Source organism: Sabethes cyaneus, chromosome 1 (genome assembly GCF_943734655.1).
Source record: "Sabethes cyaneus chromosome 1, idSabCyanKW18_F2, whole genome shotgun sequence".
In the NCBI taxonomy this organism is placed as follows: Eukaryota; Metazoa; Arthropoda; class Insecta; order Diptera; family Culicidae; genus Sabethes; species Sabethes cyaneus.
This window is the reverse complement of record NC_071353.1, coordinates 124,822,256-124,848,922: the sequence shown is the minus strand read 5'-3', so window position 1 is coordinate 124,848,922 and position 26,667 is coordinate 124,822,256. Positions and strand designations below refer to the sequence as shown.

General features: G+C 40.8%; 1 protein-coding gene across 2 annotated transcripts in view; it reads right to left on the bottom strand.

Moving 5' to 3' along the window:
• LOC128745467 (tropomodulin) overlaps nucleotides 1-20,022 on the bottom strand; it is a 62,463-nt gene extending 42,441 nt beyond the window's left edge. Inside the window, exon 1 of one of the 2 annotated variants that reach the window (XM_053842546.1) lies at nucleotides 19,397-20,022. In XM_053842546.1, coding sequence (XP_053698521.1) covers nucleotides 19,397-19,399 — 3 coding nt within the window. In that variant the 5' untranslated portion in view covers nucleotides 19,400-20,022. The remainder of the gene's footprint in view (nucleotides 1-19,396) is intronic. The other variant, XM_053842551.1, reaches the window with a different exon arrangement.
• Nucleotides 20,023-26,667: the final 6,645 nt, after the last annotated feature.

Genomic DNA, 26,667 nt, shown 5'->3' with positions numbered 1-26,667 from the left:
CGTATAGAGTAAACGTAACTATGACGCGACGCGACTTCGCTCACATCCGTTCAAAACCGCAGCCCTGCTTCCGGCGAAAAAGAGCCGGAATGTGAGCGAAGTCGCGTTGGGTTGTAGTCACTTTTACTCTGTACAGGCGCTAAATGTTGACTCTATGGTATCCCAGTAAGAATTGGTCACCCGACGTCGGACAGACGTCGTTCAACACAAGCAAAACTTTTGCTTGCGCTGTTACAATATCGGACGACAAATTCTTGCTGGGATGATTCGAGGAGGACGCGCTCTAAGGCCGTTACGGTAATTATTAGTTGGCGAATACCAATATACAAGGAACCAAACTAACGCTTTGCGACAGATGCTTAACAAATTCTATTTTGCAAACCCAACTTTTTTCAGATTTATAGACTGCGTACGATTCAGTAAAGCAAATTATGATGGATTATGATAGAATATGATTTTCCACGTCAAATAACGTTAGGACAGCGAGTGAGCTGTCGAACTCGCTTATGACGATAGATGATTTGAAGCAAGGTAATTTACTGTCGAATCTACTGTTCAAACAGTAGATTTGAAAGTGTTATTCGAAGGGCAAACTTATAGAGACGCAAAACCATCGTTAAGATTACGCCTCACATGCTTCTGGGTTTTGCGAAGGATGTCGGCATCATCGATGTTATCTGCAGAGCTTTGGCTTTCAGGCTGTTTGAGAAAGAAGTTTCGGGTGTTCTAGTAGAACCTCTGCGAGCGATTGCTAGTCTTCTACTGCACTGTTTACCGTCTAGTTAGCCAAGGTACGATGCCGGTCTAACAAACTAGTCATAGTATGTTTGAATCTCGCCTGGGCGGTGCTGCTAGATAAAGTCAGTAGGATCATTGAACAAGCCCCGTTATTGTCTCATCCTAAAAGCCATCTGCGAGGTCCGTCGGTAAAGAAGGGCAAAGTCTTAGAAAGACGTTTCAATCACAAACCTTTGCTGTTGCATTGTTCGATGTTTTCACACAAAAAAGGCGTCGGATATTACTAGCTATCGTAGGATAAATTCACTGTTAACTGGATCGAAATCTAAAATAATAATTCTAGGTTTCGTATTCTACTAAGACGCTCTAAAAACTTCAATGGATCGAAATGCTTTGAGAACAAAGTAATTTCCGATGCATGCAAACACTATATTATGAGATCTTAATAATGATTCTTCCATATACTGTCGAGCCCAAACTCAGTGAGTTTACTTTCTTCTGTATCAGCAATATGGAAGGTGATGTACAAATTGAGGCGATTTACGTATATGTCTATAAAAACTGCTTTTGACACAGTGGACCATGAAATACCGTACGCCAAATTTCGACGGCTCAGCTTCACGAATAGCCTATGTGATTTGCTGAAATCTTACTTCTCAAACCCATAGCTGGTACGTAAAGATAGAATCGGCTTTATCGATAGCATGCAGTCCGCATTGTGGGGCTCCTCAAGGAAGTAGTTTAACACCATTCATATTTGCTCTCTTCTTCAACTTTGTCTCCCCTTGATTCTACCAAATGGATGCGTGCTGATCTATTTATGAGGATGATTTGAATACTTTCCTAATTATCTGCAAGTTTTCGCATTAGTCCGTCCGTTGCTTGAAAATGCATGTCTAATTTGGACTCCGTACCAGCTCTATCGCAACCTTCGAATTGAACGAGTTCAGAGAAGGTTTATACGTAATGTGGTGTGGCGTGTTCCAAATATTTTACCTTCGTATCCTAACAGCTACCGTTTGCTTGTTCTAGATACATGCCGGCGTAACGTAAGATGTAACAGGCGTCGTAAGGGGGGCCTTGTAGCCGCAAGGTTACCGAGTCTGCCTTGACAAGCGAGTGGTCGTGGGTTCGAATCTTAGTAGAATCAGGCCATTCGATGTTAAGTGACTTTAGCATGGGTTTATTCTCAGGCCCCTCCACATCCTTCCTGCTCCATTCTGCATTTACTAACAATGAAAGCCTCTTGCCAGGGCAAGTTATAAGAGTGGTACTTACTTGAGGTGCGAATGAAGCCTCTTGTTCAAGGGCAAATTATAGCTTGTTCCGCTTCCTGGTTCTAGGAACGAGATTGGTAATGCATAAGTAGTAAGGAACACATACATACACACATACGCACCCTCACTCTGTGCTGAACTCTGCTTTACCGACCATGAAGCCTTTAGCCGGGGCTGGTTATAAGAATGATACTTGCTCGAGGTGTGAATGAAGCCTCTTGTCCAAGGACAAATTATAACTAGTCTCCGCACTACCTGGCTCTAGAGCTAGATTGGTTGACAAGTAGTAAGAAGCGTAGAGGGAATAAGGGGTAAAAACACACCGACACTTTAAGCACGGATAATAAGCAGTTCGCTCACTCTATAGCGATACTGCAATAACAACGAAGTGCGGAACAACACCCGGATAAGATCACAATAGATCAAAATACTGGTCGTAGTGATAATATCCACATTTTAAAAAAACAGGCGTCGTATGTGGCAAAACTGCTAGATGACCAGATTAATTCCCCGAACCTACTGTCGCTTTTGAAGGTTTGCGCATCTCAAAGGACTCTGAGACTAACCAGTTTCACCGTACGAAGAATTCACTTCTGTTCAATTATTCAAAAACAAGGATTTAGGTTAATCTGTTAGATTACCTACTGACTTTTAAAATGCACCACTCATCTATTGTAGGGCAGGCTAACTGCCGACTTGGTTTCATTTAGAAAGTTACTGCTGTCTTCACAGTGCCAGCGCGCATTGTATTGTTCTTTAGTATCCATTTATTTTCAAATTCGCGTCAATTGTATGGTCGCCATGTATGAAGAGTTGTGGATTTCCCAAATCGAATTAGTGCAGCATAAATTTGTTCGATACGTGTGTGGGGTAGCACGTGCTACCCTAAACTACTGGTCTAATAAAGGTTTTGTACATCGTTGTCAGCTTCTTACGGCGGCGTTTGCTTCTTGATCGTAGCGTTTTGTGAAAGGCAAAGTAGGCCCGATTTCCCGCTTGAATGTGCCGCTGGATCTCCTTTCTAGTATTTTTGAGCGCGATCACCAGCAGTTCATAAATATATGAACTCATCTACGATCTACCACTTCTAGTTCGTCGCCGTCCAATGGTTACCGTTCGTGGGAGGTACGCGTTTGTCTCCTCTGAGTCTCTTCCTTTCATGTATATGGTCTTCGACGCATTTTTTTAACCCAATGCTCCTAGACTCTGCTCTCGGTTTGGCGTAGATTGTTTTCGTCGTCGCAAAGTTGCTGACTATGATATCAAAGTTATCTGCAAAGCCTAGAAGTTAGTTGGATTACCCCCATAAGGGTGATGTTGAACAGCATACAGGATAAGACGTCACTTTGTCTCAACCCTCGTCGCGTCTCGAGAGTGTCCCCGAGATGCGCACGAAACACATTTCTAAAACCAAAGCGCTGATCAATCGCGTCTATTTATACGGAAACCCGAGTTCGTGCAATATCTGCCATAGGTGGTCTCGACTGACTGGATCGTATGCTGCTTTGAAATCAACAAAGGTGTGATGTGTGAGCATGTTGTACTCCCGACATTTCTGCAAGATCTGTCGGATGGTAAAAATTTAATCCGTAGTTGCGCGAGTCCCCATGAAGTTGGCCTGGTGATTTCCTACGAAACCCTGTGCTATCGGTAACAGCTGGCGTACCAGGATCTGGGAGAGTGTTTTGTAGGCGGCGTTACCAGCGGCGTAGCAGTTGTACTTGTAGCAGTTCAGCCGACTGCCCTTTTTGTAGATGCTGCTCTACCTCACAAATCTTGAAAATAACCCAGTGTACTGCCGTTGCCAGTATTACTTGGCCATATTTGTAAAGCGGTGCCGGTAAACGGTCCTTACCAGTGTCTTTGTTGGTCTTCAGCAACCCAATTTCTCGTTTGACTTTTTGGAGATCATGTACTGGGACATTACTATCTTCCATGGACACTCCTAGGTTAACTTGCGTTCCGCGTCCTTCTGCAACTTCGCCATTGAGGTACCCATCGAAGAACTGCTTCCACCTGTCGAACACAGGTCAGGTTTCGGTGTGTAGCCCTTACAAGTTTGTATACTCCGGGGCTGTGCACCTGCACCTGTGACGATGACCGAGCGTATTCTGCCCCAACCGTCTTCGAATCAAACGCATCAAACTGGCTGTGCCTCATCCAGTATTCGCGCGTAGTTCTCGAAAGATTGCAGATTATCTAGCTGCCTAATGTTCAGCCGGGAAAGACGGCATTGGCGTGTCTGCTATACGGTTGACAGTTACTGCTGCTACTAGGTGACAGTCAGAGTCAATACCCGCACCCCGTAGGGAACGTAAACTCGTGATGTTAGAGAAGAACCAGCCGGGTGGCTTTTTAGATAGCTTTGCATGAGAATAGGTACTTCGGATCAGCAGGCCTCGGCAAGCTACCCTAACACAGTTGTTACAAAGTAGTTGTAGCAACCGATATACGACCAATTCTGGTCATAAATAAGTGTATGCAACTAGAAGTGCTGAAACTGTGCTACTTGGGTGCGAAGTTTATACATCGTAGACCGTCATCATACGTGTCAGTGTGCACGCCGTGGGGCCCAGGGTTATGTCAGAAATTGTGTTAGGTAGGAATTTCTGTAGTGCTCAGCATTTGTTAACAACAGAATTGTTTGTAATTTTAATTTCATTGCAGAAGAATGATCAATGTGATCCGAATTCAAGTTGGTTTTATGAAAGTGCTTTTTGCTATTTAATATTCAAGCCTTCTTAAGAGACTGTAAGCTATACATTACTATAAATCTCCAATGAGAAATTGGCATTATGGAGATAGGAAAGCAAAAAGAATGAACCCAAATGATTGCCCCGTGGTACACCGGATATCGTTTGTTCGTCAGGACGATTACTGAGTAAGACTGAGTAAACAAGTTTTAACAGAATCTGCATTGCTTGGGCCTTTCAGTTTACAATATTTTTCACTAATCTCAGGAGAAATATACCAATGAACATATACTGAGATACGGACATCATCAACAGATGGATTTCCGTGACGATTTCCAATAGGAAGTGATGTTGTCAACCTCTGATTCTAATCACACTTCAGGGTGTACGTTCAATTTCGTGATTGACTGTTACCAAAAAAGGCGTAAGGAATAATGCAAAGAATACTCCACTAGTCATCGTGCTAGTGCACCGGGAAAGGGGGAAAAGAACAATCAACGAAGCGTGAAACATAAAACTTACGCGAAGCCATTGCATAGCATAGCGTTGCGTTGCGTTGGTGTCCAACCGGCTCCGTGAAGCCGCAAGAGTGCCTCTTCAAGTGGCCAACCGAAGACGAAGAAAGAAAAAAAAAACGAACTCTAGAGTCATGCAAATTTCGTAAACCAGCAACATGTATTATGTACAGTAACCAACCAACTGCTCCAAGAGTTCGTGCAACGTGAAGTGCGGCTTACCGTAAAAGAGGGAAAACTTCGCAGAAACCCGTTATGTTCTGGCGTGGAAAGAAAAACAAAGAAAGCAAAGCACAAGCACAAAGAGAAGCCAAGTGGTTTAACTTTATTAGTTGATCTGTTTTGTTCTGCTTTTTTTGGGTAATTTCGCGCCGGTGGATACATATTGGTTTCGGTGCTGGTCCGGGATTGCCCATGGTAATGTAATTGGGCGAAGAAATGGGTGAATACGTGATTGACGCGCTTTTGCGTAAGATCCGTGTTTGATGCTCACACTGTTTTCCGACTGATATGGTATGTTAATTACTTGCGGAAGCTTTTACAAACCGATCAAGTAATTTCGTAGAGTTTTTTTACATCGCACTCTCATTACTAATGATTGTGACACGAAGCTTTCGCTGTGTGCAATCATTAAAAAACTAACAAGATTGATGGTTCCTTCCCGCAAATGAAGAAATTTTGATTATTTTGCATAAAACGCCCCGAGCAGTTGTTTTATGTCCGCCAAGTCACCCATTCGTTACACTTATTTTCACACTCAACTTTCCTCCGCACTGACAGTTGGCTGTCAACAGCTTACCAAACTTTAATGAGAAAAACGTGCAACACTTCGACGTTTAACGATTCATTCATCTCGGTTCGATTATTATCTAATACACCCGGCAACCACGGTCAGTGAAAGGGTCTGTGTGGCGCAGAGAATGTGTTGTGGCACGAAATGATGCATTTCCTCCGCGCCGAGCGCAGGGACAGGGGATTTGTGGGTTTGAAAGATCCATCCCCATGTCGTCCGCTGAATAAACACCGTTGATTGTGTGACCGCTTATGGATAAATGTGGCCGGACAAATGGGGAAGCAATTCTGTAATATACGTGTATAAAAGTAAGTAATGGATTTGCAATGAACCGTTGCCATGCTATAATAATTTCCGCCATATTTTTCCACCATTTGCAAGCGATGTAATAGAAGAAAATCAAAACGAAACAAGAGCAACTTGTAAAAATAACTGTCGGATTTATTTTCGAAGGAGAAACCGAGCCCAATAATCCAATAAAAATTTGGTTCGTTACAAAGCATCATGGAAAAATCTATCCAAATTGGTAACAAGAAGCAAGGAAAACAATACCATCTTTAATACTTTTCTACCACAGTGCTATCACCTTGAATTGTACTCGCTGGCTTCGCTTTCACTTCCATTGTGGTACTCGCTAGTTAGGGTTTGTTCACGGACCGCAAAACATAAAACGGAATTAAGCCGACACTAATTACGAGTTGCTTTGAAGTTTGACATTTGCTCTCTCATTATCTAAACATTGTTCGCAGGGTGGTTCAAATGTATGTTATCAAGGGAGGTTTGCCGGAAACTTGAGTAGCTCAAAATTAACTCGCATTATTTCAACGGCAGTAATTTCTTCCTAGTTCCCATAGAACCAATGTAAAAGTACGCTTTAAAACAAAATACTTTATTAAAATGCTTCTATACTATTGAAATTGAAGTTGAAAAATCAGCTGACATAGCGGTATATCAATGGAAGACAATAAACAATACATCGCTTCCCAACCCAAGAGCCACCCAGAAAGTGAAAGTGTACAGAGTCAACGGTCATATTCTCGTACGTTTGCGGCTTGGCTCCAAAATTAAGCACCTCGTTCGGCCCCACCAAACGGTTGTTGGCGGGTCGTTTATCATATGCGCTCACGTCCGGTGGGGCGCGCGATAAAAGAAAACTGACTTCTTTAGCTGGCGGCGGCTCGAATTGAAACCCCATCATGACCCCAGGCGCTGGATATTACCGCGAGCCGAATCAAACCAGGTGGTTTAGCGAAGCCGCCTAACCGGCTTCGCATTTTGTAGGCTCTATAAAAGCTGCAAATAAACTACTAGGATTAATTTCGGCTGTCGCAAAACTAGTTCTACCCTACCAACAAACAATCATCCGTCCAATCGAATTATATTTCGCGATTGTCAGCGAAATTATACTGACTTTTACGGTTTGCCTTTTGGCAATCGAAAGCAAAAGGAAAACCACACAATTAAATTACTTGACAAAGGCGACGATGATTTTTGCACAACATCAGATAAACCTCTCTCAGCTAAGCTGGGCTTCGGCTAACCTCAATCAATTGACAGCGATCAGGGTCAACCCAATCAACACTCCCAGCGGCGCCCAGCGCACAAACAACACTCGAATTGAGTCGAGCGCGAAAAGAAAAACACCGCACGATTCCGGTGGTACCGGAATTCAATGACTGTCGTGAGTACTTCCTCCAGATCCGCTCCAGTCCCTCCGGGTCCAAAAGCCGGGCGGTCCAACACAATAAAAATCGAGCACCAATAAAGGCGCTATTGTCGTTCGGCATAACAATCGAAGCCAATGTTGAGTACATTGAATTAAACCTCCGTACACTCACATAAAAAGCATGAGGCAAACCGAAAGTTAGTTTATGTACGAAGTACCGCACGAAACAATTCCACGATCATGTCCAATTAGATTCACTGTCCACACGATGATCCGTTCCTGATGATCTCATACCGTTCCGTGATGGTGGCATTTGACGTCGAGAATCTCGTTTTCAGCACAGCAAAATGTTTGTATGCTCTGTGTGCTCTGTAGACTTCCTGCAGAACTGGGTCAAGGGCCTGTTGGTGCTGCTGCGGAAGATGCAGAGAAGCTGCAGCCACCGAAAGAGCGAGTAAGCGGCTGGTTGATCACTCATTTGCTTTATGATGAAGTAGCCGTAGGATGCTGCGTCAACGTTGTTGACGCCGAATCGACAGTTAGTCCGATGGAAACATGTCCGTTTGACACCGAGGCGGACATTGATGAGACACTCTGTTTGCCCGCTAGGTCACAAACGTTCGTTGATTCGGATCATATTTTTCTATGATTTAATGAAGTCCAAGAGTCGAGCGGAGCGGCGCGGCAACGCCTCGGCGGTAGCGCTTGAGAATGAAGTCATGCTGTTGTTGGTACAAATACAGTAACAAGGAGGAATGAATTTTGTTCGTGTTGGCAGAATGTTCAATAATAATGATGAGTGAACAAACGTTTCGGCACTAATGAAGGTAAATTTGCAAATTGGGAATTGAAATAAGCTGAAGTGAAAATGAAAACAAGAATTAGTGAAACAAAATTTCAGGATTCAAGACTTTTTTTAAAGTATGGAAACAAAGGGAGACCTACAGTCGACTGCCATAGTTTTTGGTTTCAATAAATTATATTTAATATTCCCGAAAATATGAAAATAATACAATTAATTTACAAATAAATATTGCTGATTGCAAGGAAAATTGAACCATCCGAAGTGCGATATCGCTCATGAAAGTGCTATTTTGCATTAAATCGTTTCGGTGTCTTCGGCGCACTTTTTCGTTATAATCCAAGCAATAAGTGCGCCGAAGAGACCGAAACGATTTAATGCAAAATAGCACTTTTATGCGCGATATTTCTTGCAATTGACAATACATTAGCAGAACAAACACCAAATGAAACTGCAGCTTTGCTTTTGAAAATAACACAATTCTATATGTAGAAACGCATCTGTTAAGTGAGTGAATTGAAAGCCTTGGTGTTTTTGAATTATGAACTGTCAAGCGTGACGGCACATAACAAACGGAATCATAAGACAACTTTATTTGTGATTCAGAGTAATATTCTAAAGTATCGAGATAAAGATTTCTGTTTGTTTTTAATGTATGAAGCGTCGCCATCGTTGGTCGGGAATTTGCATTATTTTTAATTTGTAACTTTTGGAGACCGACAAAAAAAAAGAGTTCAAGAGCGGTAGAAGGAAGTAATGAAACAAATATGTTAAGCGTGTCTCCAGGGCGAGACAAGACATGAAGGAGAAAGAGCGGAAAATTAGGTAAGAGAGGGTCATGGAAGCAACGCTTATTAAGTTTGTATAACGTCTATTATAAAGACAATCGTTATAAAAAACTATAAGGTATTCAGCTCTAAGGGTTGTACCAAAGGGTGACGTAGGACTATATTAGATCATTAGATCAAAGACTAAGGGGCCGTGCACTAATTACGTAAGGCATTATGGGGGGAGGGGGGGTTCCGCGAAATCTTACAAAATCTTATTTGGGGGGGAGAGGGGCTTAATCGTTTCTTACGTAAGATTTTCACACACGAAAAAATTATGAAAAAGTCACATTTTTAATAGCAACTTATGTTATTTCTCGCGTAACTTTTCAAAAGGACCTAAGTAACAATGAGAGATTCTCTTCGTGCCTCTTCTCTTTCATCTCCCACGGTAATGCAAATACACTTTAAAACACCAGTTTTGCATGAATAAGTTGCTAGCGTCATTATCTAGCTAAACGTAAGGAAATTTTTTGTTGGAATGCATTCATGTCGCCGTAATAATCAGAAGAGAGTGACGCCAAAGAGAGTCTCTCAATGTTACTTAGGTCCTTTTGAAAAGTTACGCGAGATTTGTTACAAAAATTTTTAAATTGATGAGGTAAGTTGTGAAGTGTCGAAATCTTTCATGCTGCAAGGAAATGCATAGCAACCTGCTGAGTATTTTAGCCTTGTCCACTCAAGGAAACAGCAGTTGGCCTACTTTTTCAGAGTCTCTGATGTCATCGGTTTATGCTATTATTTATAATTTATAATTTATTCGTATAATTCATAGGACAATTTGGGTCTAAATGAATACTTAAAAGTTACTTAATTGTTAGTATTTACATTGTCAAGTGCACGAATTCGTTAGCGGTAAATGCGTGATGGTTTGGCAAAAATAAAAAGGTCAGCAAAGCAGTTGAATTGTCTGATCATGGAAGCGATGGGAGAGTTGGCAGCATATTGCGTTGAATAGGAGTCTTCCTGTAGAATCATTCTGGGTCGTAAGACTCTTGAAGGTGCGTAGAGTCCGATTTGCGATAGGATGTCCGGTGCATCATATTCGCCAGTTAAAAGCTTGCAGCCAATCAACGATTGCGAAACCTCTGTACGTCGACTTAGCGTGCTTAAACCCAACAGACGACAGTGGTCTTCGTACGGTGTTAAGTTTTGCTGATGCCTCCACGGAAGGTGACGAAGTGCATGTCGAACAAATTTTCGCTGTACGTTTTCCAGTCTGGCGGACCAGACAAACTCGTGCGGGTTCCAAACGATGCTCGCAAATTCCAGCGTTGACCGTACAATAGAGCAATAGAGAGCTTTGAAGCAGATCGGGCCATTGAATTCACCAGCAATCTTAAATATGAACCCAAGACTACGATTGGACTTGTCAACGATGGCAGAAATGTGGGACTTCATGGTGAGTTTCTCGTCAAGTAATACTCCAAGGTCCTTCACCTGTTCTACCCTATTCAATTTTGATCCGGAAATTTCGTAATCGAACTCTATTGCGCTTCTAGTGCGATGGAAACTGATGACGCAACATTTCTCCACACTCAGTAACAATCGATTCCTTACGCACCAGTCACTTAACAAGTCCAGAAGCTTCTGCAACATTCTGCAGTCCTCGATTCTTCTGACTTCAAGATAGATTTTCAGATCATCAGCGAAGAAAAGCCTTCCACCTTCATTGAGTAGTAACGCTGCATCATTTATGTAGATACAGAATAGCAATGGTCCCAAATTGCTACCCTGTGGCACTCCAGAACCATTTGTAAACGCGGCAGGCCGGCAGTTGCCAAGTTGTACGAAGAGTTGCCTATCCGTAAGGTAAGTTTCCAACCATCTGCACAATCTTGTGGTACACCCAAGTTTCTCCAACTTGCTTAAAAGAATAGTATGATTACCGGTATCAAAAGCGGCCTTCAAATCAATATAAACTGTATCCACTTGCGCTTTGGCGCTCATACTATTTATGCAGAACGATGTGAAATTCACCAAATTCGTTTCTACAGATTGCCCGGGATCATTCCAACATATTTCGTTGCAATTTCCTATCTCAATCCCGCAAGGCAGCTGCAATCCCTTATGATATCACGAGAAATATTTTTGTTTAAAAGTAGCTTACACAAGTAATGTATAGCTGTACCAATGGAAAAAGTGCTTGATAAGCTACTATACAACAAAAATGTTTCTTGGGATATATTGTTCTTCTGTTCCCAAATATCTTGCCTGCCGTATGTGGCCAGAGTGGGGTCAGTATTTTGCTTCAAAGGAAACCGCGGTCATTACAGATCTGTACATTAAACGCAACGCAGTGCCAATTCCAACATAAGACCATGTCGCGTGTCATCTAGAAGAGGCAAAGAAGTTCTTTGTATACTACTTGACGAGGACACGTTTTCAGACGATTTAGATTGGATCAATGCGAATTAAGTGAACGCAAGTGAGTTTCTGAGCATACACCAACATTTATTGACAACCTCAATGCTGAAATACGTTCTGTTCGTGAGGGGATTAAGGGATTTACAATAGATAATTGATATTATTTGTTTTTTTTTTATGAATTTGTTTGAACTTTGGTTTTTATGAATTTGTTTGAACTTTGTTGACTGTTTCAATATTCCTTCAATGTCTATCTTTTTAAATAAAACTTGAATTTTGATGTTTCAAAAAATCTTACTAAGAATTTGTACGGGGGGGAGGGGGAATTGTCCAAAATCTTACAAAATCTTACATAGGGGGGAGGGGGGGTTCAAAAATGAGGAAAAAGACCTTACGTAATTATTGCACGGTCCCTAATGTAAACTGCATTTCTGGCATATGGATGTTTATAAGAATCTGAGAGTGCCATTGCTTAAGTGAATGAACAATATGAAAAAGAGGTGGACGGGGGTTCATAAGTATACATAAGTTCATAAGTAAGTACGCCTTCAACCATTGAGACATTGAGATTTCTTTTAAAAATCACTTGTGTGCATCATAAAGGTTGGAATAGTAATGAATGAACAGCCCACAGATTATTGTATTAAATATGATTATGCGTAGCTAGACATGTTTCAATAATCTTACATACTTTAACATGCTTGGGGCCTTTAAAAGGGCCATTGGTTACAGATATCATTAAAGCCAAAGCACCTTCATCGCAAATATGACGTGCCATTCGAATGTCGTTCTCTTTTGACATGAATGGCAACAGTCACGTAAGTTAGTGGCGTCGATTCACTGTCTCTGGCTCAGGTTTCTGGAAGGTTTTACTTCCACAGATTACCGCTTGTTACATAGCAGAAAATATGCCACAAACACAAAAAATTCTGTTTTATTTGTATGAGAGTACTTATCCTTCTACCACAGGGGTGAGGGGTCACACAATCATAAAATAAATTCATCCCTCTATTAACCCCCACATGCCAAATTTGGCTCCATTTGCTTGATTACTTCTCGAGTTATGAGGAAATTTGTATTTCATTTCAATAGGAGCCCCCCCCTCGTGAAGCGGGGAGAGGTTTCAATTCACCATAGAAAATATTGTTGCCTCCCCACATGCCAAATTTAATTCCATTTGCTTGATTAGTTCTCGAGTTATGAGGAAATTTGTAGTTCATTTGCATGGGTAGTGATGTCCGGTAAACGCTCGAGTAATCGAGTAATCTATTAGAACATGGAATAATCGAATAATTTTAATCGAATACTGCCGGCACGAGTAATTCCTTAATCGAATAGTTCAAAGGAGATAAAACAAATGCGAATAAACCTCATTAATCGTTTATAATCGTCCGAATAATCGAATGCTGAAGCGAAATATTCGAATATTTATAGTCGAATACCACTAGCACGAATACTGAACTAATCGATTAGTGCATACAACGCTAGCCATAGCTATGCATGGGAGCCCCCCCCCCCTTATAAGCTCTCCATAAAATTGCTCTCTTACCCCCTCTATAAAATTGCTAGGCATTTTATCTATCCAACGACATATAAATTGTTCAGTATCGTTCAGTGGTTTAGTAGTTATAATCATTTGAAATCTTTCATTCAAACGTTACACTTCTATTTGCGTTTTCACAAAGTGCTACCCAGTCCGAGTATAGTAAACAAAGATGTAGTCCTACGTCAAAATAAGAACATAGCTAATCGTTTGATCTCCACTGTTCTTTAAAGCAATTTTGGATGGATTCCTTTACATATAATTAAATTTGTGCAAGGCTCCGATTTCTCAGTTCCAGAATTTACGAAATCAACTAATTAATTGAAAATTGAAACGCAACTTTTTGCAACTTAACATTGAACTATTGGGGCCCAAACTTAAAAAAATGCTCATAACATGTATTTCATCCAAAGTCTGTTAGAGCCACAAACTCCATAGAATACTCGTATAAGGTAAGAGAAGATTCAGCGTACCTAAATCTTCCGGGAAAGAAAGCGCTGCCTGGAAGAGCAGAAGTATGCGGAATTGGAGCAGCTGCATCGTTCTCAGGAAACGTGAAAGTTTTACCAGAAACTAAACGCGTCCTGCAAAAGATTTGTGCCGCGACATGTCAGGATAAGAATGGCAGTATCTTGAAGGTCGATTATGAGGTGACCGAAAGGTGGAAGCAGCACTTTGATGAGCACCTTTTTATTGACGTCCAGACAGATAACCATGACGGCTGTTTCGAAGGTGCGAAGGAAGAGATGCCAACTTCACTGACAGGCGAAGCTAAGAAGGCCATCAAGCAGCTGAAGAACAATAATTCAGCTGGGAAGGATAGCATCGAAATGGAGCCAATTAAGACGACGCGGGAGAGTTGATCACTCGTCTGCACCGACAGATTCTAAAAATTTTGGATACAGAATAGCTACCGGAGAAGTCTACCCAGTTTACAAGAAGGGCAACTAACTGGACTGTGAGATCTATCGTGTTATGACTGTTCCCAATGTTAGCTACAAAGTGCTCTCTCGAATCATTTTTCGCCGAATAACGCCAATTATGAATTGAATTGTGGAAGTTTACCAAGTCGGCTTCGTTGAAGCAGATCAAATATTCATGTTGCGGCCGACCCTTTACAGAGTCCAAGTTTTTCTTTGGTTACAAAGCTGTGTATGATACCATCGACCGAAAAAAGCTATTATTCGAAAAGGTGACCAAACTGATAATATTTTCGAAGAATGGTACGCAGTAAAGTGTGTCGTCTTCGGTGACATTGTCGAGTTCATACGCTGGAGGTTTTGTCAATAAATTAAAATAAGAACGCCATTTTTTTTTAATTTAACATTGAATTATTGGGGCCCAAACTCTAAAAAAATACCTACAACATGTATTTCATCCAAAGTGGTTCTACTGTTTTTCCATTCCGAAATAAATAACAACATTGTTGTAAAATTTCAGTGCTTTTGGTGATGTTATAATATATACAAGATAAAATTGTGTTATATCGAGTTGTCTTACACCAAGGTTGTTTTATGTAAGAGTGTCAAATAGGTATCCCTAGTCAACTTATATGAATAGACTGACACCTGAACAGCATCTGCAAATTATGCAGATTTTTTTACGAAAACCATGCGTCAGTTCGAAAAATTTATCACGTTCCTTGTCCATTCTACAGCCATCATAATCAGAGCAAGTGATTGGAGAAGCCATGGATAGTTTGCGCACCGCTTTTACTCTTACAAATTTGCGTCATGAAAAAGTCACTGTTTAATGCACTTTATGGGCCACTGGAATCGTAACAGCTACAACCGACTTTCTTGTATCACAAATGAGTGCTCTTAATATGGCGGAAATGTGATTCCCACAAGACTGTGCAATATGCCATACCGCGTGTGGTTTTATTGAAGGAAAAAATGCCTTGGAGTTTAAGCGTCTTTTAGACTTGAACGTTCTTTATCGACAGATTAGACACTAAGACACTCTAAGTGGTCGATAGCGCAAAAAGCAAAACCTGGGTGCTAATTCCGTTATCGAAATTTGACCTTCTGTTTTTATACGAAAGACATCGCAACAAGCTGTTAGAATACAGGACAGTGCGGGGTCAGTGCTACGATCCTATTGACTCTAACAGCCTCTCCCAGCCGAAATTCGAACATACGACAATTGGCTTATTAGACCAGTGTCTTACCTCGAAGCCAACTGAGAGGTGGAAGTCATTAGCGCAACGACCCTATTAATTCTACCCGTAGAACCGCTCAGCCGAGATTCAAACATACGACGACTGGTTTGTTACACCAGCTTTGTACCTCAAAGCTAACTGGGAGGCTTTGTTGAAAGCAAAGTTTGGAAATCGAATAATTTTACGTGATACATATATCCATGAAATGGCTTTCAAGATCATGCAGGGTAGCATTATTAGACTATTTTTGGAGGAACCATGTGGAGCTCCTTATCTAAGCCGGTAGGCCGTAGACGATAAACGTAAGCGTAAGAGAGGAAAAATGAAGAAAAATCCCATTTACACACTCGATCTTTTGACATGTTGCTCGAGAAATGGTTCTATGAAAATAGAAAACGATTGGTTTGGTAACAACCTTACCTTATATCCGGACCAGACTTGTATCAAAAAATTGGCCAGATTCATTATTTTTTTTATTAAAGATGGAGGATGGAGGAGCGTTTGGTTGGAAGAATGGTAAACTGGATGAAACTGCGAAACTTCGATATGGGGCCAAAAATATATTGCGTAGTTCAATTGCTGAGGGGGACTCTAACCCACATTCTCTCGGTTTGCGCCCAAGTCTTTCGTCAGTTAAACTATCAGCATACGACACCCTACATTACAAGCAAAATTGATCATAAAAACCGCAATAAGAATACAACTAAACTCTTATTGTTAATATTAATTTGCGGACAGTAAAATGGGCAATAAAAATGGCCGCTAGACTATTGCCGTACCAGTAGCTAGAATCATTTTCCATCATACCTGAATGACAAAACCATCGCGTACAGACCAATTTATTTCTCAATAAGTGTCATCAACATCTCGTGATTTCAGATCCCAGATAACCGATTCTCTTCAGGCCCGACGAGGGACCACCAAACGTTTGACCAACCTCTAGACCTTTATAATGAGGTCAGGCTTTGATAAATTTTAGAACGGTAGTCTTTCCAATAGATGAATGCGTCGCACAATGGGCAAAAACGAGCTCGTAATCCTAAGAATTAGAAGCCGCTGGTTTGGAATATTATAAGATACCTATTCATTCGATTGGAGATGGTTTCATCCTGCGCAGACTTCGAAAAGTGGTGCATTTTGCTCTATTTTCTCCAAAAATCATAATAAAAGCTAATTAAACAGTATTCAAAATTATTTGCCGCCCTGAAACGAACTCAAATAGCTTCCAAATGTTTTCAAAACATCAGGAAAAACAAATCCCATCCATTCCATACTGTGCGCAATCCAAAAATTGTCCATTTTGCCCAATTCACCACCATATACATAGATATCCTAATTAAAGCGACTAAAACTAACTCAAAGGCAAAAACAGTCTCCATAAAAAATGTATATTTTATCATAGTGAATAACTGTGGAGAACAGTTGAAAGCAATAAATAAATTGGATGCGAAGTTATTGCGCAGAATTTATTGATAAACTTCTGTAAAGACACTATCGTTGAAAAATTACGTTTTTTTTATGCAATAGCAAATGAACGTGTTTTTGTAGATTCATCGCGGCACTAAATCGATGACATTCAACTCTCCTGATGTCTTTCGAGTAAATCGGTACTATTTGAGTTTATTTCCTTGTCTTTGAATTAGTTTTAATCGGTCTAATTAGATTTTACTATGTATTTAGGGGTGAATTGGGCAGAATAGACTATTCTTGCATTTCTCGCAGTAAGGAATGGATGGGATTTTTTTTCTGATGTTTTGAAAACATTTGGAAGTTATTTGAGTTCGTTTCACGGGCGGCAAATAATTTTTTATACTGTTTAATTAGCTTTTATTATGATTATTGGGAAAAATAGGCCAAAATGAACCACTTCCCGAAGTCTGCGCAGGATGAAACCATCACCAATCGATTTCTTGCATTTTTTACATAGGAATAGGTATCTTGTAAGATTCCAAACCAGCGGCTTCCAATCCTTGGGATTACGAGCTCGTTTTTGCATTGCATTGTGCATCGGTAGAAAAGAATATGGAAAGCAAAGGTGGTTATAGGATACAGAGATAAACAGAGTGGGATAAGGCGTGCAGAGGACTAGGTTCGAAGAACGTTCCTCTTTACCCGAGTTGGGGGATCTGTTGATTGAACCAAGCTATACTGCCCATGGATGCATAGTTGACGTAAAAACCAAAATGACCAAAATGTACTTTTTCGGTCCTACGCACTCTTAACTATGTTGTTCACATGCCCAATACTCAAAGAACATATGTTTGTTCGAAAATATTCGAGAAATTTAGGAAAATTGAGCTACTCTGCTATTGGTTTCACGTAATGCTAATGGTTGACGTGATTCCCTGCATAATCAATCAGCATAGCAACCTATTTGTTTTTGCAGCTTTACGCCAAGTTATGTGAAGAATCGTTCAAAACAACAGTCTGTTTATTCGCATAAACTGGCGTTCGCATTTTTTAAACACAACAAATGATGAATGAATCATAAAACCCCATCAGTCCTGTTTTGATTAATAAACTCTACTAAATTGACAGATTATTCGATTGAAAAAGTTAATAGCAAAGATTATATGGCTTTAAACGTTTTCACGATAAAAATGCGTTTTCTCAACAATCATGATGCTGGTCGTTACGTCGACTATGCATCCATGGGCAGTATAATGGAAGCTAGTTCAGAATCCTATCATAATTGGTCATATGTCACTTGGTCCCGGGGTTATTTCGGTATTACTTAGGGACTGCGACAAGATCTTTTAAGATACTCAAATAGTTAAATTTTTTAAATTTGCTAGAAACATGTTGATTCGACTCATCGACTGTGGCCATATCAGTTAGTTTACTGTAGTTCATAGTTTTAGCCAAGCAAGGGACAGTGGTGCAGGTTTGTCTCCTGTAATAAAACCTAAAAGTTAGTTCCTTAGTTTGAAAAAACTTAAGAAACTGAAATTCGTTAGATGTATCGCAGAATAAGTTTCAGAAAACATTAAATTACTTCTTTTACCCAAAAAAATTAAAAAATCAAAAAAAACTTGAAAACTTGAACATTTTACTAAAAATTCTGCAGTTTGTTTTTAGCGTATATTTTTTTAGGAACCTTCGACTGAATTATATTTAGCTTAGTACATATATGCATGTGTAAAGAGAAAGTAAATAATCGGATTTAGTAGCGTAGCGGATTTAGCAATAGATTCATGGCCAGATATACTGTCTGGCCTTCCAATCTGCTAATAAATATACATAACTTGTCTTCTTCAAGAACGTAGAATGTCAGGTATAACAGGACTTATAGCCCTCTTGGATAAGTTTTCTTTGTCTTGTGCAAGAAATGTTAGTCTAATAAGCGCTTTTTAGTTGATTTAGATAAAACCATTGAAAAAATGGTGTTTATATATATGTTTTTTTTTGCAATTCCGTAAGTTTTAAATAAATGTTTGAGTATGTAAAAGGCTTTTTGCAGCAATTTGTTAAAAATTGGGTAGTTATCAACTTTTTCATGAAATTATAGATTTTTTTTATTTATTAAATTTTTCAATAATCTAGCAAACATAACCGGCGTTAAACGGATTTAGCAATGGATTCATGGCCAGACATACTGTCTGGCCTTCCAGTCCACTAATACATATTATAGTGGCAATTCTTATTTTTCACTTTATAATGATCAAAAAACTAAAACCAATCAACAGATGTATCCTTTTGGAGCAACATCACGATAATAATTATATTTATTAGATCTTCAGTCGCAGTCGGAAGCGGATTGGCATCCCTGCTTGCGGCAACTTGTCACATGGCACGATTTCTGTGAATGTGTTAGTTAAATTCATCGCTCTTTTGACAACTATATGGTGACTTCATTCCTTGCTAATAATGCAATATGAATTAAACTTATCACTTAATAGTTCTGAACTTGGTAGAAATATAACTGCATACAATTTAATGGGATTGCATTCATCAAAAACAGTTCTAAAACTTTTATAGTCAGACTACAAATAAAATAACAGAGCAAAAAATTACCATTTTCAAGTATTGATTTTTATCCTTTTAATGGTTTGTGAGAGCAAGCTGGCGTCAAATCAAATCTTAAAACTAATCCACTTTTTCTTATGTCAAAGACGGTACTGATTTCACTGAATACTTAAAATCACAAATTAAAACACTCAATAATTGGCCCAAAACACAGTGACGATTTTGGGTTGGGTCGATTAGTTTTGATTTCTTTCAATGAATCGCTGCTACACAGAAAGAAACACACACCGAATAAAAACACGAATACTGGGCTAGCACTAGAGCGGTGGTTACTTCACTAATAAGTTTTGATAAAAAAAACCGATTACTTAAAATATTGCACTTAGACGCAAGGTCTCTTCTACAATGATTTCAATCTATCGCCTTCGTTCGACAAACTAGCAATGACAGCAAAGCCAAGAACTTCACGAAAACCGATTGTGGTAGGTACGGATCGTCACACTGTTAAAAACATACACCGTCGATTCGTTGGAGGAGAGCCACCTCTTCTTACAACTGTAATGATCACTGCTGCAAATCAACAACTGAGACGTCAGACAACCACTTTGCACTTTTTACTCGCTCATCGGTAGATGCGGCAGCAAAATAAACGCTGTTTAACAGTACAGACAATCAAACAATGTACTGTATATCGATCAGAGCAGCCCGACGAGAACCCCACCGACCGCAACATTGATTTCTACCTTACTACTACCCGAACCCGAGCATTAACCAACACAAACGTAGCTACGGATAAACCAAACAGCAGGCTCTCGCTCGCGACGCGAGCTAAAGTGGGTACATTTGGGCAGGGACTGTGGGCTGTTTTTGTTTATTTAACTTAAAAATTGCGAAGAACGATGAAAAATGATAGAGTATAGGGTAACCAACGTATTTTGGACCCCTTCAGCAGCTGTACATAATTTGGACACTTACAGCAAAATCAAATGGAAGTGTCCAAATTATGTACAGTTGCTGATGGGGTCCAAAATAGGTTGGTTACCCTAATATATTTTTCAGTATTTTTCAGTAAGTGATTAGAATTAATTTATGTTCACTTTTGTGAAAATTCACGTTTGCACTTTCATTTCACCTTTAGTCGTTCAAAAATTGAATTAAACTTTAGTCCAACTTGGACAATGAAAGAAGAAATTGGTCTTAACAAGTTCTAAAAATTCTTATGGAAGCCGATGGTTCCCACATGCGACAAATTCTGCGAACACTACAGTTAGTAAAATAAGCATAATAATTTGGAATAGCTTGTGTTGACCTATTTAATCAAGAAAAGTATAAATCAATAGGACACCCCGCAGATAGATCGTTGTCGTTCATATTGCCTAAGCACGCTATGTTTCCTTTCCACGCGATGTGCTTGATAGAAAACAAGAGGCACGATACAATTTCTGAGCAATTCTATTTGTTTCGCGTATTTTACAACAAGTTCAATGCAGAGCAATATAATTTACTTATCAAACTATGTGCCCATTGCAACATAGTCTGTGCTATCATAAATGACAAGTTGCGCTCCGTGCAAGCACCCTTCTCCAAGAGCATAACGCAATATAGAGTTACACTCATACACACGCACCTCCGGTTTCAACCGTTTTATAGCCTCACTATTACGACATAAACAGTTATGCAGGTGAGACCAGCCCTGCGAGCAGGGATGCCACATATAAATCTGTGTTTTTTGTTGGAAAAATCTGACAATCTGTACGGCGAGGACCAATATCTGTGCAAGAATCTGTCCAATGAAAAACAATGAGAGTGAAAGAGATAGAGAGTCATTTTGCTGACTATTTCCGTCTCTTTCGCTCTCATGTAAAAGCTCAAAAATCTGTTTGATCTGTGTAATTTGGCGAAAATCTGTATTCTATGCATACAGATTCTGTACAGGCGATTTCTTTCAAATATCTGTTAAACACAGAATAATCTGTTCATGTGGCAACCCTGCCTGCGAGTAAAATGTTGAATGAACATGAATGAAGCCAAAATGAATGAAATGAATCGATGAAACAAAAACGATAAGTTTCATTGTATAAGCTTTACGTGATATCTGTCACGGTGGATGCTGTAGTTACTGGCCAAAGTGAAATACAGAAGGTATGATCGTACTGCACAACTTTATCGCAATAATATTACCAGATTGAGGCAACAAGAGGCTGGAAGTCGTATCTGCAAACGTAAACGAATTGAGTGAGAGTTTGATTTGTTATACTGGTCAAGGAAAACGTAATCCTCACTCAATTTGTTTAATGTTGCTGAGTCTGCTGACAAGCGACTGGTCATGGGTTCGAATTAGTTTATAACTTTTTAGCGTCAGGTTGTAATTCTGACTTAAACTAGCTAAGGGTGCCCAACTTACGTTGGCAGAATTTCATCACAATCTGTCAAGTGTTTATCATGATGGCATTCATTAGAGCCAGTGCAGATCCGCCAAAAAATCTTATGAGCCGTCCTGGAGAATTCGACAACAATCCATATAGATGAATCGGTAGCAACCTGAGAATCCATCATTCGACAGTGCCTCAGACGGTGAAGTCAATTGGGGGAGACCCAGACAACCCAGTGTCGTTCAGGCAGCGGTAGTTAATCGACGGAAGCTGACCTGGTGTAGGCCAGGAAGGTGAAACTTTCAATTCACGATGCGGCGTAGAAGGCGGATGTTTCCATCTGGTTTGTCCGAAAAACTATGAAACATGCCGGCGTCCACGTCTTCAACGTCCGGTAGGCACAGAACCGAAACGACAAACAATACACGGTGGCTAAAAACCCAGCCAGAAAGCCATGCTGGGAATGGCCGACATAACCGAGGTGGATTGTGATGGGCGACGAGACCTACATCAAAGCGGATACAAACCAGTTGCCGGGGCAGGAGTTCTACGTTTCCACATTACGATTGGTCGTTCCTGAAGGGGTATGGAAGAAAAAAAGTGAACCAATTCGCCAAAAAGTTCTTGCTTTGACAGTGATGCAAGATCTACGCATTTTTTTTATCCGTCGTTCAACGGATTTAGGAATTTTCTACAAACCTACGGATCACGTGCTCGAATCTACGGATTTTCACAAGCTTTACAGTAAAGGTTGAAAATTTCGTTCAGTTATAAAAATTACTATTGTATCTGAGATTAAATGCGGCGGATTTTATAGCTGGGTCCTCTACCCAAGTAACATTTTTGTTGATTATGGACCAAGTACAGGAACTACGAGTGACTTGTTAGAAGAGATTGCTATCTTTGTTGAAGAAGGAAAAAGTGATAATCCTGTTCTCCGATGAGAAGCTGTTCAGCATCGGTACTGTATCCAACAGTCGCACAAAACGGTTTATATCACCAAAGTAATTTGAGAATGTCTCAGAGAAAGTGAAGTTTAAGTTCCAAACCAAACATCCGGCTGGTGTCATGATGTTTGGTTTTGATTTGGTGGCGTCCAACGGATTGAAAATGCCGTCTGTTTTCATTGATGCAGGTGTTAAAATCAATACCGAAGTGTACATCAGTATTTTGAAGGACCAAGTGCGTCCCTGGGTGAAGGAACTTCTCTGAGGATCAATCAATCCATTGTCCTACAACAGGTCACACGTCATATCGAACCCAACGATGGTTGATGGAAAACATGAAGTATTGGCTGAAAGATTTGTGTCCCCCTATACGTCCGAATCTTACACATTTGGTCATTCCATTTGAACCTTCAGTTTTACCTTACTGTGAAGACCCTCAAGTCTGCCATAACACACACATGGCAGTTGATGTCGGAGAACCATGTTCGAGATGCATGTTCTAGCTTCCGCGGCGTTGTCTTTAGGATGCCATTGATATTTAGAATGTCATTGATATTGCACGATAGTTCAACTAAAAAGCTGTTATCTGTCAAACTACACGTTATTTCCTAGGAGAGCTCTTTCGAGCTTCGTTGGTCCTCCGGCGAAACAAGGGGTTGGTTGCAGGCTTTGCAAGCTAAAGCAATGATTGGAAATTGAAGGAAATCCGGACTGGAACTATCGTAATAGACCCACGAGACGAAAAAGGACTATGGATTGAAAACTCGGGACATGGAACTGCCGATCTCTCAACGTCGAGTGCTTTGCGATGTATTGAAGAGCCGCAAGTTCGACGTCGTAGCGCTGCAGCAGGTGTGCTGGAAGAATTTAACGGTTCGTACGTTCAGAGATAGATATATCATCTACCAGAGCTGCGGCAATCCACACGAGCTAGGTACAACTTTCATAGTGATAAGCGAGATGCGGAAACGGGAGAGTGGGTGGTGGCCAATCAATCCTCGAATGTGTAGGTTGAGAATCAAGGGCCGGTTCTTTAACATAAGCATCGTCAACGTGGACGGTCCCCACCTCAGAAGTGCCGATAACGACAAGGATGAATTCTACGTGCAGTTGGAAAGTGTATACGACCACTGCCCAAAACATGATATGAAGATCGTCAACGAGGATTTTAATGCTCAGATTGGCCAGGAGGAGGAACATAAACCGGTGATTCGATGATTCACCGCACACCAACTGACCAATGAAATGGGTCTAAGACTTATCGACTTTGCCGCCTCGAAGAACATGGCCGTATCTTCTTCCTGCACAGACTCCTAGACAACTACACCTGGCGGTCACCAAACCAGACAGAATCACAGTTCGTTCACGTTTTGATCGACAGTCGGCACTTCTAAGATATTATTGACGTCAGATCCTATCGAAGCGCTATCGTTTACTCAGACCACTACCTAGTGATGGTTAAGATGCATCCAAGACTTTCCGTTGTGAACAACATTCACTACCGACGCCAGGCTCGGTTAGATTTTGCGCGGCTGAAGCAGCCAGACGTCACCGGATACTACGCGCACTCACTCGAAGCTGCGTTGTCGGAAGAGGACGAGCTGAACGAAGCCACTCTCGAGGACTGTTGAAACAGACATCAGCAGTGCAGCGGAGAGCTCCATCGAGCATGTGGCCCGGAATCAGCGGAACGATTGGTTTGACGATGAATGTAAGAGGGTGATAGGTGAGGAAACCGTCGCGCGGGCGGCAAAGATGCGCAGTGCCACATGTCAGAACGTGGAAAGACACAAACAGAAGGAGATGCAGCGAAATCAAATCTTCCGGGAGAAAAAGCGCTACCTGGAAGAGCAGGAATATGTAGAGTTGGAGTGGCGGTATCGTTTTCAGGAAACGCGAAAGTTCTACCAGAAACGTAACGGATCCCGTAAAGGCTTGTTTTGCCGCGAGCCAAAATTTTTCGGGATAAGAATGATAGTATTCTGACGGATGATTATGAGGTGACTGATAGGTGGAAGCAGCACTTTGATGAATACCAGAATGGCGCCCAGGCGGAGAACCAGGGCGAGCAACTTCAACGATGCAACAAACAGGGAAGAGGTAGCAGCCCCTACGATAGACGAAGTTAAGGAGGCAATCATGTACCTAAAAGAAATATATCAGCTAGGAAAGATGACGTAGGAGCTGAGCTTATTAAAATGCGACCAGAAAAGCTAACCGTTTGTATGCACCGGTTAATTGTTAGAATTTAGGATACGGAACTGCTACCGGAGGTGTGAAGAGATGAGGTTATCTGGCCGATCTACAAAAAGGGCGACAAGTTGAACTGTGAGAATTATCGAGCGATCACCGTACTCAATGCCACCCACAAAGTGTTATCCAAAATCATTTTCCGCCGACTATGACCAATTGCGCACAGATTTGTGGGAACTTATCAAGCTGGCTCTGTCGAAGGTCGCTCTATAACGGATCAAATATTTACACTGCGACAGATCCTTCAGAAGGGCCGTGAATACTGCTCGTTATACTGCTGAATGAATACGTTATACTGCTCATACTTATACTGCGATCTCCTCTGGAATACTGCTCGTCGTTGTGGAATCCACACTACAACAACGCTAATAAGCTGTCGATAAAGAAGAGTCAATTTATTACGAACGTTTATACTGTTTATACTCTTGGCTTTGATTTTAAAAAGTGCCGTGAGTCAGGAAGTTTATCAAATACAATGTCTTTTGGCACCCAAGGAGTGTAAAAATTTGTGCCCGTATAATTCCTCGACCTGATTGGGAACTGAATCCGATGTTATTTCTTTGAGAGGTAGTTGACCGACGTCTGTCACAGAGTCACGGAGGCTCACTATCCAGCTCTGGTTATGAACACTAATCTCACCATGGACTAAAGTATTTGGAAAACCCGATTGCCAAACGACATGAAACCTAATAGGTCCTTTTCCTAAATGCCAAAAAAATAGCAATGAAAGAGCATTGATGGGAGGAATTTTGCTTACATCCGTAGTACTACATCAAGCCCGCGATCGGGCATTTACGTAAAACTCTAGTACAATTTATCAGCGCGGTGGGCGATCAAACCGAATCCATACATTGTATCTACATTGTAGAGACGATCAGCTTTCCACTAAAAATACTTAACTGCCCTGTAGCAATGTGCGCAATTTGCAGCATGCAGCATGTGCGCGATTTGTTAAATCGAAAAATCGTTCAGTTTAACGCCAGTTGTGTTAGGCGCCCAGCGCCGTCCAACTGCAACAGCGTTGGCAAATAATTTCCTCTAAATCCCAATTGGCCCGACTGTCACGCGAAATTCGCAAACCACACAGATCACAAGCAAGTCGGGTGCAGAAGTGCGTTGGTTTCTTAGCGATTCATGACCGGTTAGGCTACAGGCGACAAACTACGCCAGACATGCTTCTCCCGATCAGAACTTATGGTTCTAAAAATATCGTTTACACTTTCTAAACTGTAGTGCAGTCAGGCACATGACTTGTTGCTGCTGTCTGCTACGACTATACGAGTGTCAGTGTTAGATGCTAGAGGACAAGAAGGAGATGAAATTGTAAATAAAAACAAAACGACTGACTACCTAGCTAGTTGTTAAATAATACACACGCGCGCGCACTGCTCTGCTGTAATGCAACTTTGGCAGCCGTGATTTCAGGATTTACACGCTGTCTATCGTCGTAAGTTGATTATCGAATTAATGGACAAGCGGGATAGATTGCGGGTTTATAATTAGATTCCTTGGTTGATGACACTGACCAATTGTACTGCACAGAGAATAGCACAGGGAGACATGTAAATAGAAACGATTATCTCACTGAGTTTCAGTTTTCAATAAAGTGAAGGAAGCCAAATTCGTAGATTATTTGTAGTATTTACGCCTAATAATTTGTAATTAGATAAGTACTGGAACAAAAGACAAATTAGTTTTCCATCCACGAAACGTAATAGTTAGCATAAGGGTAGACGTTGGATTAAGT